Source organism: Phyllostomus hastatus, unplaced genomic scaffold, assembly GCF_019186645.2.
Source record: "Phyllostomus hastatus isolate PE091 unplaced genomic scaffold, TTU_PhHast_1.1 phas_contig_196, whole genome shotgun sequence".
Lineage (NCBI taxonomy): Eukaryota > Metazoa > Chordata > Mammalia > Chiroptera > Phyllostomidae > Phyllostomus > Phyllostomus hastatus.
This window is the reverse complement of record NW_025333709.1, coordinates 11313171-11326998: the sequence shown is the minus strand read 5'-3', so window position 1 is coordinate 11326998 and position 13828 is coordinate 11313171. Positions and strand designations below refer to the sequence as shown.

Sequence of the window (13828 nt, the reverse complement as noted above, 5' to 3'; positions counted from 1 at the left end):
GTGTGGGGAACAGACAGGAAAGGAAGGCGTGATTTCTGCCCTCGACAAACTTACCCTGAAGTGTGGATAATTACACCCAAGTAGCTACAATATAATATATTATAAGAGGAAAAAGTACTATAATAAAGGGGAGGGGGAGAGTTTCTCTCCAATTCTGCTTGGAGAAGTTCCATGGAAATGTTTTAGGAGCTTGTGAGGCAGATATGGTGTGGAAAGGGTTTTTCAAATACATCCAGTCTCTGAACAAAGCCTGGAGATGCAGGAGCTCAGAATGAGTTTGCAGGGAGGAAGCCGAGCTGTCAGGTAGAGTGATGGACAGAAACAGGGCCAATGAGGTGCCCCCTCAAGCTGCTATCAGATGCCTGAGAGACTAGGATGCAGTTGAAAGGAGCTTCGATTTTATTCATTAGGGACATAGGGAGCCATGGAAAGATTTTGTGGAGGTAATAATAATATGAGGGCTGTGTCTCAGAGCCATTGCTCTAGCAGCGCTGTGTGGTATCAACGCAGATGAAGAGACTTGTAATAAACACAAGAGCTACGAGTGATTGAATACTCTGTTCTGAAAGTATTACTCAATTAGGGCAACAGTCAAATGAGCTAAGTGCATTATGCCCTTTTTGCAGACAAGCACATGAAGGCGTGGAGATGTTGCGTAACTTACCTGAGGCCACCCTGCTTGTGTGAGAGGTCGGAGACCGGAATCCAGGCATCTGGGCGCTGGAGTCCGTGCTCTGAACCATTGCACTACCCTGCCTCAAAAGCCAGCCAGACATTAGGGAGGCATGCATTCCAACCAGCTCTGCCTTTGCCTGATCTTCCTTGTGCGTTCTGGGTCCTCAGTGTGTTCATCTTAAATTGGTTTTCTGAGATGTCTTCTAACACTTGTTTGTTTGTTTGTTTTAATTCTGTATTTAAATGTGGGTCTGATCTATTTGGGCAGCAGTGGGGTGGGGGAGGGGGGAGATGAATGATTGTGCAAGAAACAGAAGCTCCAAGCAAAGTTTTGTTTCTGATTGATCTTTTTTTCCTCAAAAAACTGTCTGTGGCTCCAAATTTACTTGAATCATGTTTTTTAAAAAGCATAGAAAGTATACACTGGAAAAAAAAGTATGTATTTTGGTGTATTCAATGGAAATGAGCTAATGCCGCAGCTAGCTGCTGAACTCTAAAATTTACAATTATTAAGAATACTTACTAGTTTATTATACCTTTCATTTGAAACTGTAAGACAGTCACTATTCAAATCCCCGAACTCGTTCACAATGACTCAGGCTGTGCCCTGGGATAAAGCAACTCATTGAAAAGAAGCAAGTCAATACGGCACAACTCCCTTAAGCCTCATTTCTCTCTGCTCTTGTCTCGCTGGGACAAAATACACACTTCGCTTCTCCTGACTAGTAAACAGTGTTTCTGAAGCAGCTGAATCCGAGCTGATACTCCGCCCCTCAGCATTTTCAGGTTTATTTCAAGATGTGGTGCGCTGGTCCCTGTCTGCAGCAGGAGTCCAGCCTTGGTTAGTTTCCGTTTCCAAGGCAACTGACCAGCCCAACAAAGCCACCAGCAGAGCGGGCGCAGGCTGGCTGGACCAGCGGCCACCTAGCCATCACTGCCACACGTCATGTTTCCTGGAGACCTTCTGGTGACCTCCCAGGTCTTCGGGTGATCTGCGTGTTACTTCATGCGTGGCTGTCTCTCTGTGTAAGAGTGATAACCCCCAGGAAGCGCGTAATTCCGACAGGCTGACTTTATCCGGCTGCCACTTCTGGCCTCTGCTACTGTAGACAGGATGTGTATTTTCTCCCATTCACGCCCTTTCTCGCAGCCGCTCCATCTCGTCTCCTCTCTCTCTCTCTCCTCTCTCTCTCTCTCTGTCTCTTTCTTTCTCTCTCTCTCTCTCTCTCTCCCTCTCTCCCTACCCGCCCCCCCACCTCGGCTCTCCTCCTCCCCTACTCCTCTGGCAGTAGCCTTCTTAATGTAGTTTAATGGCTTTACAAAGAAAGCCAGGAAGACAGGCACTTCTCACTGGCTGTTATCGGACCATGACCTAGCTGACCATGAACTTGGAAGGGCTTGAAATGATAGCAGTTCTGATCGTCATTGTGCTTTTTGTTAAATTATTGGAACAGTTTGGGCTGATTGAAGCAGGTTTAGAAGGTAAGGGAGTGCTTTTTAGTTACTTCTAAAAATTCTGTTTTGCAATAAAAATTTCTTAAGGGACTAGAAGAGGCACCTGAAAGGAAATCAGAGAAATGTAACTGAGGGGTGGATGTGAAGAAAGGCAGATTTTTTGAAGGAAGAAAAGATTAATAATATAAACTTTTTGTAAGTTTCAGTAATGTTTTCACAGCAGTAGAACGTTAAAACTATGAGCATCACTTTAAATCAAAATGTTAGCACCAAAACTGAGGAAATGAAAAATTTATAATTGATATGTCTGCTTATATTGAGAACATTTAGTCCATATGGATCTTAGATTATTTTATCTATTATCCCTTTTAATAGTATCAGCAAAATTTTTATTTGGATATGTTATGAGGTTCATCTGTTTGTTGCTATGCAAATGCATTCATCAAATGGAAATGGATATACATTTATTATAATTTCTTATGATTTAAGACTGGAGCCTAAGACTGACAAGCTTTTTATAAGGTTGTCTTGAGACGTATTTATAATATTACTTATGTTACATCCCAACAGAGCTTGTGGGGCAGCGTCCCCAACTCATATGACAGACCTTAGCGTGGAATCCAAACAGCAAACTGTTTTTCCAGTGTTTGTTCTGTATGTTTATCAGAGGCTCCTTCTCCTAGTGCCCCTAACACTCATCTTGTGCTTTAAAACATAAGACGTGTACTTGCCTGTACCTTTCCCTGAATTAAAGTCTCTGTTAAGAGTCTGAGTAAACTTAGACTCTTTTATTTTCCTACTGCTCCGAACACATTTGAGAGTGTTTGCGTACAGCTCGTGACTGACTCTGAAGGTGTCAGAGCAATGCTTAAACGCAGCCGCAGACGATGTTTGACGTGGTAATACTTTGGTGTTCGCCTTGCTGTAAATTGGAAACTTGTGTAAAATGCAAATAGGTTATAAATGTTTTACATCCACAGCTAATCCAGTCCTCCAGAGGGGGCTGCCAAGTGTGGCACGAATCAGATTGCGTTGACAAACAGCAAACATGAAATTAGAGTAAGTGTGTCCCTCGGATGTAGGTTATCAGAAATCTCTGTCTGTAACCCGTGGTGGGGAGGGATGGTGGAATGCAGGGTTTGTTCAAGTAATGTTAAGTAAGTTTGCAGAATGCTTTTTGGGGCCTCCTTCGATGGAAACATTTGTAGTTCTAAAAGAGGATAAAATTCTAAATTCTGGAAGCGGTGACTGCTCTTTAACGCTGACTTTATCTCATGTGTCCTCATGACACCAGGAACTTGGTTGTGCGTCTCTGTTTATTAGTGTCTGTTATTGTACCCGGCAAATGGGACGGGACCTGCCATTGTAAGGCACTGGTTTTTATTTCCTGAGACTGACGGTTACATGGAGCAGTGTCGGCATTCTTGGCTACGTTGAGGGAATTGTTTACCTGATTTCATGGACGATGTGTGGTCATTCTTTAAACTCTTTGTGATGGTGTTTATTCTGGGTTTGGGGATGAAACCTACTCTGGTACTGGTTTTCTAATTTTAGGAGCAAAAACGTTTACTCTCCCAAAGGAGAGTGTACATCTCCTTCCTCTAAAGACTACTAACCTTTATGAATTCTTTTCTTTTTCTAATTGCTTGTACTCCAAACTATACTGATGTTTATAAGCAGTTTCTATCCTGTATTTTATATTTTATGATGTCAGCGTTTCCCAGGCCAACACTGTGCTAATACTATGCAGAGAGTGAGTGTTCTCTCATAAACTTCAACATCAAAACCCACAGCTGATTTCCAGTGTTTCTAGAAAGTGTTTTTAAATGATAAAATGTTGATAACCACTCTAAGGAGCAATTTTATCTAATGGGTAAATGCTGATAGAGACAGAAAACAAAAGTGCTTTCTGTCTTGAAGTTTGTATAAGACGTTTCCAAAGTAAATGCTAGCCCCAGAAAATCTCCTAAACTACATTTAAGTTGGCTGCATACTTTGTTTATGAGAGATAGCAACCAAAAGAATGGATTGAACTGTTATAGTTCATTGTACATAGTCTGATTCTATAGATGAGAATATGCGCAAATCTAAAGTCGTAGCCTAATTTTAATTAATGAAAAAGATAAACATTTATTATCAAAATAGCATCTTCATAGATTTTCTGCAGCTTTCTTAAAAACAAACTCTAATATTTTTCAGATTTATTTTCCCATAGGAGTGCCCTTCCTCCCCCTACCATTTTACGTATCTAAGTTGGGGAAAGTAATTTCTTCCACCTTTCTTATTTGTCTGCTAAAGTGTACTATAGTAAACAGATTTGAGTATTAAGTAGAAAAACGTGGACTTAGGTTAAAGCCCTATACAGATGATTTTGAATTTTTTTCCTTAAATAATTAAACATTTTCATCTAAGCCTTAAAATTGTTTTACAGTGTAGTTATCATTCCAGGCATAGTTTTTCTTTCTATATTTTAACATGTGCAATATGCATTACGTTCTTAGGGCATATATAACACTAGGTTTGCATAATGCAGTTATTATCTCTCTTTAAATATGTATAGAATAAATGCACTTCAAAATAAATGAGTAACTTTCAAGTCTGAAATTTTTGCTTTCTTGGCTTTGAGTACTTTGAACTCCCATTCTTGCAGAAGACTGGGAGATGGGTCTAGAGGGTCTGGTTTCTTTTATTCCAGACTAGGTCTGGTCTGCATAAACACACAGTGCTACTCATAGATCCATGGCATCTATTTCTGAACAAAAAGAGTTGCATTCAGTGGGTGGCATCCTTGAACATGGGAAAACAAAACAATATTAAGAGTACAGGTTCTTACCCCTTTCTTGCTACTCTCTTATTTTCTTTTTTTTAAGATTTTATTTATTTTTAGAGAGAGGGGAAAGGAAGGAACAAGAGAGGGAGAGAAACATCAATGTGTGGTTGCCTCTTGCATGCCCCCTACTGGGGACCTGGCCCAATACCCAGGCATGTGCCCTAACTGGGAATAGAACCAGTGACCCTTTGGTTTGCAGGCAGGCACTCAGTCCACTGAGCCACACTAGCCAGGACCCACTTTCTTACTTTCTAACCTTGGTAAGCCATGTTACCTCTTTAGTGGTCTAAAATGAAAAAAACTGGACTTGATAATCTCCACAGAACTTTCCATTTCAAAAAGTTTACCAGTCGATCAGGCAATGAGAGTTTGATGATTTACATAATACATGCCCTTTCTTATGAAATGGCTATCAGTGGCCCATTTTGGAATTGATATGCAGTACAGGCATTGGACTAATCCCTCCTCTCCCATAGTGGACTCATTCATGACATCTCAGGGAGAGTCTCATTGCATTTCAAGAGAACAGAGAAATGCCCCTTCCTGTAGCTCTAGGATTTGACATTTGGGACTGTGATTCCAGACATTCTCGTAATGTAGTTTCTCAAAACTTACATGGGGTTCCAATAATAAATAAGTACACCATGTTATTGTTTGTTAACATTTTAAAGTTCACTTGTTTTTTGTTTTTTGATGGTTTGGGTTTTTGTTGTTATTTATTTATTTATTTATTTTTTATTTTGTAGTTTAGTTAAACTTCCATATGTTTTCTTTTTAAGAAAAGTAATCTCAACAGCAGACCAGTATGAATGCATCTAATAGTTTGAACTTGAGCACAGTTTTGAGGATAACACACACTGCTAGAGTTTTGAACTCACAGGCTCTTTCTAGCTACTGAGGAGTGCAGGCACTACGAGGAATTACACTGGGTTGGAATACTAAAACCTCACAACAGTAAATTGCCTCTTTTTCAGCCATAAAAAGGAAAGTGGTTTTCAGTTTATGCATACCAGGGAGAAATTGAATAAAAATTTTAATGGCAAAGCTATTTCATTATTTCTGCATCCAACTCTGGGCTGTGAAAATATCTACTTTTCATCCAAATATGCATTAAATTATGCTGAAATAGTTACTGAATTAAGAAAGAGCCATCTTTCTCCCTACTTACTAATAATCTCAGTAAAAGGCATTTCACAAAAGTACAACAGCACACATGACTTGGGAAAAAATCACTTTTATTGGTATTTGTCTTTGATAAAAAGACAAAAAGAAATCAAATAATAATTTAAGTCCCTTGTAGAATACACATTAATTGTGGTATATATTTAGCTCATTTTATTTAGAAGATATTTATAATACCATAATACAAGCTTCCTCAAGAGTTCTAAAGAATACCCATATGCACAAGATGAATTTTTGGAACCCAAGTTCTTAGCTTTCCTGTGTGTTAACAGAAGTGTGGATGTGTTGGGCCTGTCAATAAAGTGGGCCGACTGGAAAACAGGTCTGTGTGTCCATGATGTGTAATGAGGACCACGGGCCTGGAAATGACAGGAACTGTTCTAGTACCTCAGACAGCTCAGTTGATATTCTTAAAACAGACTCTCTTTTAATTCTCCCATAAGTCTACTTACCCAAATGCAATGGGATGCAAAAGCTGATGTATATTTGTACTACCGGGGAAGTCTTTCTGAACTATGATGCTTAAGAAATGTAAAACTAATTTGTGGTGATATTAGAAAATTTACACATACTATCTTTTTACACCATCTGGGAATGGAATAAAGGAAATATTTACCTATTTGAATTTCTCTAGTGTTTTTAGAGTTAGTATTTCCTTTATTTCAAGACCATTAATGCCTACGAAGGAACTATTGGAAGAAGAGGATTTAGGATGGTCAGAGATAATACTCAGAGAATCCAGAGAGTTATTTTGCTTAGATTCTAATTACAGCTTGGCCTCTTAATAGTCATGTGGTTAGAGCTATTACTTGGCTTTTATAATTTTTATTTTTTAATCTATTGAAATGAAATGATGATGAATAATATTAATATTTTGCTTTATTGAAGATCACCTATCTATGAGACATGTGAAATGCAGTATAGTATTAAACAGTGTATTAAAGTGTTAAACATGCCCTGGCTGGTGTAGCTCAGTGGATTGAGCGTGGGCTGCGAACCAAAGTGTTGTAGGTTTGATTCCCAGTCAGGGCACATGCCTGGGTTGCAGGCCACGGCCCCCAGCAATCGCACATTGATGTTTCTCTCTCTCTCTCTCTCTTTCTCCCTCCCTTCCCTCTCTAAAAATAAATAAATAAAATCTTTTAAAAAATTAAAAAATAAAGTGTTAAAATAGTGTAGTATTAGTACAGAACTATCTGATCTTCACCATGGTCCTCTGGAGCAGGTAAACATAGACCTCTAGGGGCTAAGTAACTTGGCTCAGGGTTACTCAACCCATAAGTCATAAAGGTGAAATTCAAACTCACATCATCAGGCTCTGTATTCTATTCTGTAACTTTAATTTTCTAGACCTTATAGCATGGCGGCTATGACAAATAATCTGGTAAAGGGGAGAAAGTATTAGGTCAATTATCCATCAAGTCTTCCTGCAGTCCCTTCTGGACATATTCTATTATGTGAAACACTCGAAATCACAGACATTGTTTAGTAAGCATGAATGTTCACACTGACAGGCTAACAATACTATTCTATAAATAGAGCATAAAGAATATTAAAAGTCTCTAATAAATTAGACAAATCTTGTAACTTAAATGAATCTGTATTATACTCTTGTTAAATCAAGTGCATTCTTTATTTGGGCTCTGGGATAAAAACCGAGAAGAAAGTGGATAGACTGACTCGAACCCAGCCCAATTTGTACCTGTTTGCTCTGGATGACAGGTGGGACTACTAGAACTAGATGGGACAGAGACGAGCTGCTGATTGGGGAGAAAATAGGACAATCCACAAGAGATGCTGCAGTGTAAAGATAAGACCCTGAACCCAGGAGGGACGTTATTTGGGAACGGGCTGAGGTTTACGGGGAGGATTGAGTGCAGCACCAGCCGACGAAGGTAGTAAGATGATCGGCGCAGGCGTTGGACTTTAGAGTGAGAGCATCCGGAGTTGATACCGAGCCTAACCGAAGCCTCAGTAGGATTTCCGGCTTAGTCAGGGTGGTCATCAGCAGAAAACACCTACTCCAGTCTGTTTCGTGGGTGTGAAGTGAGAAGGAACACAGATAGTTCTGGTTATGGGGAACAGACTAAGGGAGGGAGGAAAACTTACTTTGGTTGGGAATCTACTGGAGGACCGACAGGGTAAACGGAGTGTTGTTCCAGGTGCCATGCCCGGGCATCATCATACCAGCCTGCAAGACCACAGGAGATACTTCCAAGTAGATAGCAAACTGGAGGTTCAGAGAGATTAAGAACTCGCTCAAGATCACAAGAGAATGTGATGAAAGAATCTGTATTATTTCCGATGTTTTCCTACTGGCACTGATGCAAAGGCCATTGAGAAGATAAGTATTCAAAGATAAGATAAAGTGTGCACAGATAAATAAAAGCCTTTTCTAACATAAACCATTTCTATAGACCATCCCTATCACAATAAATGTTTTTTTTTTAATTTGAGTGAATTTGTTTACTTCTAGTTCCATGTGGAGGTGTTCTGTGTAAATGCACAGCTAGGATGATAAACCCAAAAATGAGAAAGAAAAAAAGAAACGTGTATTTAACATAATTTAATTTCTACTTTATCAAGTCTTCATAGAATGGAACATCCTTTAGAAATGTCCAGTTCCAAATTGATTATTTTATAGATAAGTAAACTGAGTCCTAGAGAGATAAAATGACTTCTACAGAAGAAAAAAAAAAAACACTTCCCTACAGAAGAAAAAAAAAACCACTACTCTACAAAAGAAAAAAAGTCTGATGAATTATATTCAAAAAACAAACTTTAGCCATGGTCTAAATTCCACAAAACATGCATCCAAACTTGAGCTTTCCTGAGTTATTCCGCCAGCGGATCAATCACTCTAACATCCAAAGATTTTAGGACCTCGGCGAAGGTAATTTTCACACTTTCTGCTTAGCTTTATCATGAGCGACAGATGCTACCACAAAGAATACTTAGGCATAAACTGAGGCGTTTCCCACCTCAGTGACTTGTCTGAATAAGTTAGTAATGGAGAGTCATCGCTGGCAGCCAGCCATTCAGTCGCCCAGGCGCTGAATTTCTGGAAAACTTAGGTTCAACACCCAGCAGATGCACACGCAAGTCACAAGGGCAGGTATTCTAATTGGTCATCTCTCTGATTACTAAAAGCAGGAAGTTAAGTATCTCCCAGGCCTCACCCAGGCTTGTACCATTTCACAGGGACCTGCCTACCCTGACCTCTCCGGAATTCTCCCCCAGGCGGCTGGCGGCAGTTCTTTGAAAAATGTTTAAAAAGGTCAGCAGCCTCATCATGAAGACCAACGGTTATTACTGAAACAATACCAATTTTGTGTTTCAGGTTTCTTACAGAGACCACAGGTTATAGAGCGGAGAGCACAGACTCTAAAACCACAATAATTGCATTTAATAATAATTGAATGCTAGCTCTAATATACCGTATTTTGCTGTGTATAATGTGCTCCCATGTATACTGAGCACCCATGATTTTGGCCCAAACTTTAAGGAAAAAAAATATTTCCTTTTAATTTTTTAATTCAATTTTTATTCATTTATATTTACAAACAAATCCAATTATATTCTAGGGATTATTTTACATACAGGTGTCATTATTGCCTTCTAGAGTTACATAAGCATAAATAAAAGAATTAAAAACATTTATATAGACACAGAATTAGTACTTCCCATGTATAATGTGCATCCTTATTTTTCCCTCAAAATTTTGGTAAAAAAAATACGTATTATATGCAGCAAAATACAGTATATTAGTTTTGTGACCTGGGGTAACATGAGTTAGTATTTGTGTATGCTTAGAACTCTTTCTAGGATATAACAAACGATTTGTGAGTTTTGCCATATTCCAGGTGCCATCATCTTTTATTCCAGAGAAAAGAGGTCACCACTCAGTATCTGGAACCAAAAGCTGCACTCCTTGCCTGCTCAGCAAGCGAGAACAGTCCTTACAGAATACATTGTTCAGAGCAAGAACTCCTGGTGTGTGTCGGGTTGGGGGCTTTGCAAAGCATGTTTATTACTAATGGAGAGTTGCCATTTTTTATTGGGTTGGGTTCAAAATTGGTTCTGGTGTTCCTTGTTACTGTAATCAAAGAACAATTATTGACTTCCTTTCTTGAAACTGTAGAGCGGGAACTTTTTTATTTTCATGGTGGACAATATTTAAGATTATTTATTGAGCAACTCTCTTAGCTTTCATGTTGTTCTAAGCTCCAGGGATGCCGCCAGAAACCGAGGGAAAAAATCTTCCATTCTTGCAAGTTGATCTGCCAAATTTTGAGATACAGCTATAATTGCTACACAAAGGTCCACGAGACAGAAGAGTTAAAGTAGAAATTATTCATGCTTTCATTCACTAAGTATGTTACCTGTAATGTGCTCCGCACATTGTTCTTTACACAGCAGTGAGCACAAAACAAGTCCTTGCAGAATGGATGTCCTATTGGGAAGGAAAACAAAAAATGATAAACAAAGGAATATACACAATCTGATATCTAATGGAGCCAAGCATAAATTATAAGTAAGGGGTCAGAAACAGGTGTTTTTATGATAGAGTGGTAAGAAAAGGCCTTTCTGCAGAATTGACTTTTCTGCCAGCACTTGAAAGAAATGAACGGAGAAGACAGTATTATCTGGGACAAGAGGATTCCAGGCAAAGGGAGGATCAAGTACAGGAGCCCGTGGTGTGAGGTGTGCTTCTTGTATCCGAGTTGCACAGGAAGGCTAGTGGGATTGGAGCAGCGAACTGCGGAGGGTAGTGAGACGAGGAGTGGAGGGACGGCCAAAGTCACATCATGCAGGGCCATTGCAAAGGCTGGGTTTTAGCCTTTGTATACTGGGAAGCCGCTGAAGGGTTAGGATGGGAAGTCTCTACAAGTCCTTGATTTCACCTATCTTTCATGGGCCACAGGATCCATTTCCACACTGTATCCATTTCCATAGCGTAGGTAGCTACGCTGATCTCAGCATGGGGTCTACTTCTAGATACTTCTTGGCTCTGCCTCAGACACCTCCCAGGACATTGATTCACTATCTTTTGTCAGACCTCCCTTACCTGGAAAAACTGCCTGCAATGCTCATGACCAATCTGAAACATAGGTTCAGGCTTCAATACTCATCCTTCTTCATGAAGTTAGATCTGCCCTCTCACCTGCCCGGTGGGGTGAGCAGGGCTGGTCCTCCTCTCCTTACCAGGCTGCTTCAAGGACCTGGCCCACGTACCCTTCTCTCAATCGCATCTACAGGGCCAGTGTAAATTGTCTTCACTAGAGTGGACATTTGAAAGAATCAAATTATATTCCTCCAGCCCCTGCCATAAAGAGAGTATTAGGAAGCTGAGATGAAAGACACATTTCATGTAAAAGAATTATGTTGTTTTCCTCTGAGTAACTTCTCCTCCCCCACATATTAGCTTCAAATATAACTATTCAAATTGGGCATATCCAAATTAAAATGAGAATGACACATTTATACTCAAGATATTTACACTAATACATTTTTTGAAACTAGCAAGAAGTCATAGAGACCGTAGTCCCACCCTCTCATTTGACAAGTAATTGAGGCCCAGGAAGGTTAATTGTCTTATCAGAAGTGACAAAACTAATTGTTACCATTAGATACATAATAATTGCATCATCTATGACAGAGTGATAAATTATAGGTGAATCGCTAATAATTTCACATATTTATACTATCCAAATTTTGTAAAACCCTGTGAGGGTAATCTGATTAGCCATAATTACAGGATTTCTGGCTCTTTATGTACTTAATATACTATTAATCTTCTTTCCTCATCTTGGAATTTTCTCGTTTTACTGGTTTATGTCCAGGACAGTGGGGGAGGGGGGTTTCTGGCATAAGGCAGACACAAAGCTCCCAAGGAACCTGGTGAGGTATGCCGAATGTGATGCACGATGGTGAAGACACGGGGGCAAACCCCAAACACCTGGTGCTCGGGCATTCAGGCAGGCGTCAGATGGATACTGGAGACAGGTTATCATGGAGAGAGGTCCCCGAGCTGGTGGCATCAGATACTAAGAGTCCCAGTAATATATGAATGAGCGCTTCATTGAGCATATGATATGCCAGGCACTATGGCCGGTATTTTAAATGCATTATTCATGCTGACAATCATTTTTATACACTGGTGATAGAAGTGAAGATTTAACAAATTAGAAAGTACATGCTCTGGAAGTTTCCATCACTTACCTAAGGTCATACACCTAGGAGTGGTCTGTCTTGGATGCAATTCTACCCTGTCAGCTTGGAGAGAATGAATTCTCAGTCATCATGTGCCTGCGTCTCAGGTAAGACTAGGTCCATTACATTGAAGTAAATTAAACCTAAGCTACAGAGTCCCTCTGTAGACCCCTTTCCATCTTCATTCTAAATAAATATTAACTGTCACACCAAATTTTGTATATGAGATTTTTCTACTCTTTTCTTAGAGACTCTTCTCCAAATTGTATAAGATTCAGGCCCCGCAGAACCAAGATCTGTCCCTGTTGTGCGCTGAGAACATCTTGCCTTTTCCGGCATGACTACAGCTCCTGCCTAGAGATACAGAGAGCAACATCTGTCCTTCAAGACAGGAAGTTGGATATGAAGTTCACTGTAGGGTCCCAGTCGTCTCTCTGCCTAACTCCATGTGACTCAGAGACTTCATGAGTGACACGGTGAGGCTGAGATGATTTGGCAGCATGACATGTCCAGATGCATGGACAGTGCCTGGCTCTATTAATGTGCCCTATCAATGTGACCATTAATTGTTAGATACACTGTAAAAGCTGGGTGGGACAAAACTGAGGAAATGAGGCAAGGGTAATGATCTTCTATTATTTATTTATCTTTTGTTTCATATACGATCATCTACCTATATGCTACAAATTTGGAGTACCTCCCTAGCAATCTTTACGTTTTCACTGTCCTCTTCTTCATTCAGGGCAAATGGATCTGTTCATATTCATCAGTATTCATTCATTCATTCATTCATTCATTCAACCTGTATTTAGCAAGCTCCTACAGCATGGAATTCTAGGGGATGGTGACAGGAGAGTGACAACAATACCAAGGCCCCTGCTGTTACAGAGGAATCAGCCTTGGTTGTAGCACAGACTCTCCTTCCCCATGTTATACAGAAGGGAAGGCAGAGAATATGGGCGCAGTTGTTGGTACATACATAATGGGGAGTTGAGAGACATTGTGTCTGGTTGCTTTCTTCTGTTAATATGAAGTGGGGGGAGGTAAAAGCACTTGTGGATAGGGTATAATGGATGTTTTAAAGAGAGAGAAAGTACAGTGTGGTCTTTTTGGAGCCTGGTCTTTACAGGGCAAGTATGAGAAGATTGCTGGGCAGCGCTTAGTGCCTATTGGAGATGCGTGGTCATAATTTTAAAAGGGGACTCTCCCTAACTCAGACAAAGTGAGCCTCTTTTTGAGTACATTACTACAAGATCACTTTTCCCAGACATGTTCAAACAGAAGGCAGAATGGGTTAGTAAATGGGAAAATGGAAATAAAATTTCCATTCCAGTGGCTATCAGAATCAGCAAGGTATATAATTTGTGCTGTACACGTACACACTTGTGCACAAATATACTGTATTTTGCTTGGTATAATGCACACTTTTTTTCCCAAATATTTGAGAGAAAAATAAGGTTGCATATGGGTAGT

At 39.9% G+C, this 13828-nt stretch overlaps 1 protein-coding gene across 2 annotated transcripts in view; it reads left to right on the top strand.

Annotated features, from left to right (window-relative positions):
• The first annotated feature begins 1599 nt into the window (after window positions 1-1599).
• KCNIP4 (potassium voltage-gated channel interacting protein 4) overlaps window positions 1600-13828 on the top strand; it is a 409866-nt gene continuing 397637 nt past the window's right edge. Inside the window, exon 1 of one of the 2 annotated variants that reach the window (XM_045834300.1) lies at window positions 1600-1701. Coding sequence is in view for 1 of the 2 variants with exons in the window: in XM_045834298.1 (XP_045690254.1) it covers window positions 2058-2157 (100 nt within the window). In the remaining variant the exon portion in view is untranslated. Of the gene's footprint in view, window positions 1702-2042; window positions 2158-13828 lie in introns of those variants that run through there. The other variant, XM_045834298.1, reaches the window with a different exon arrangement.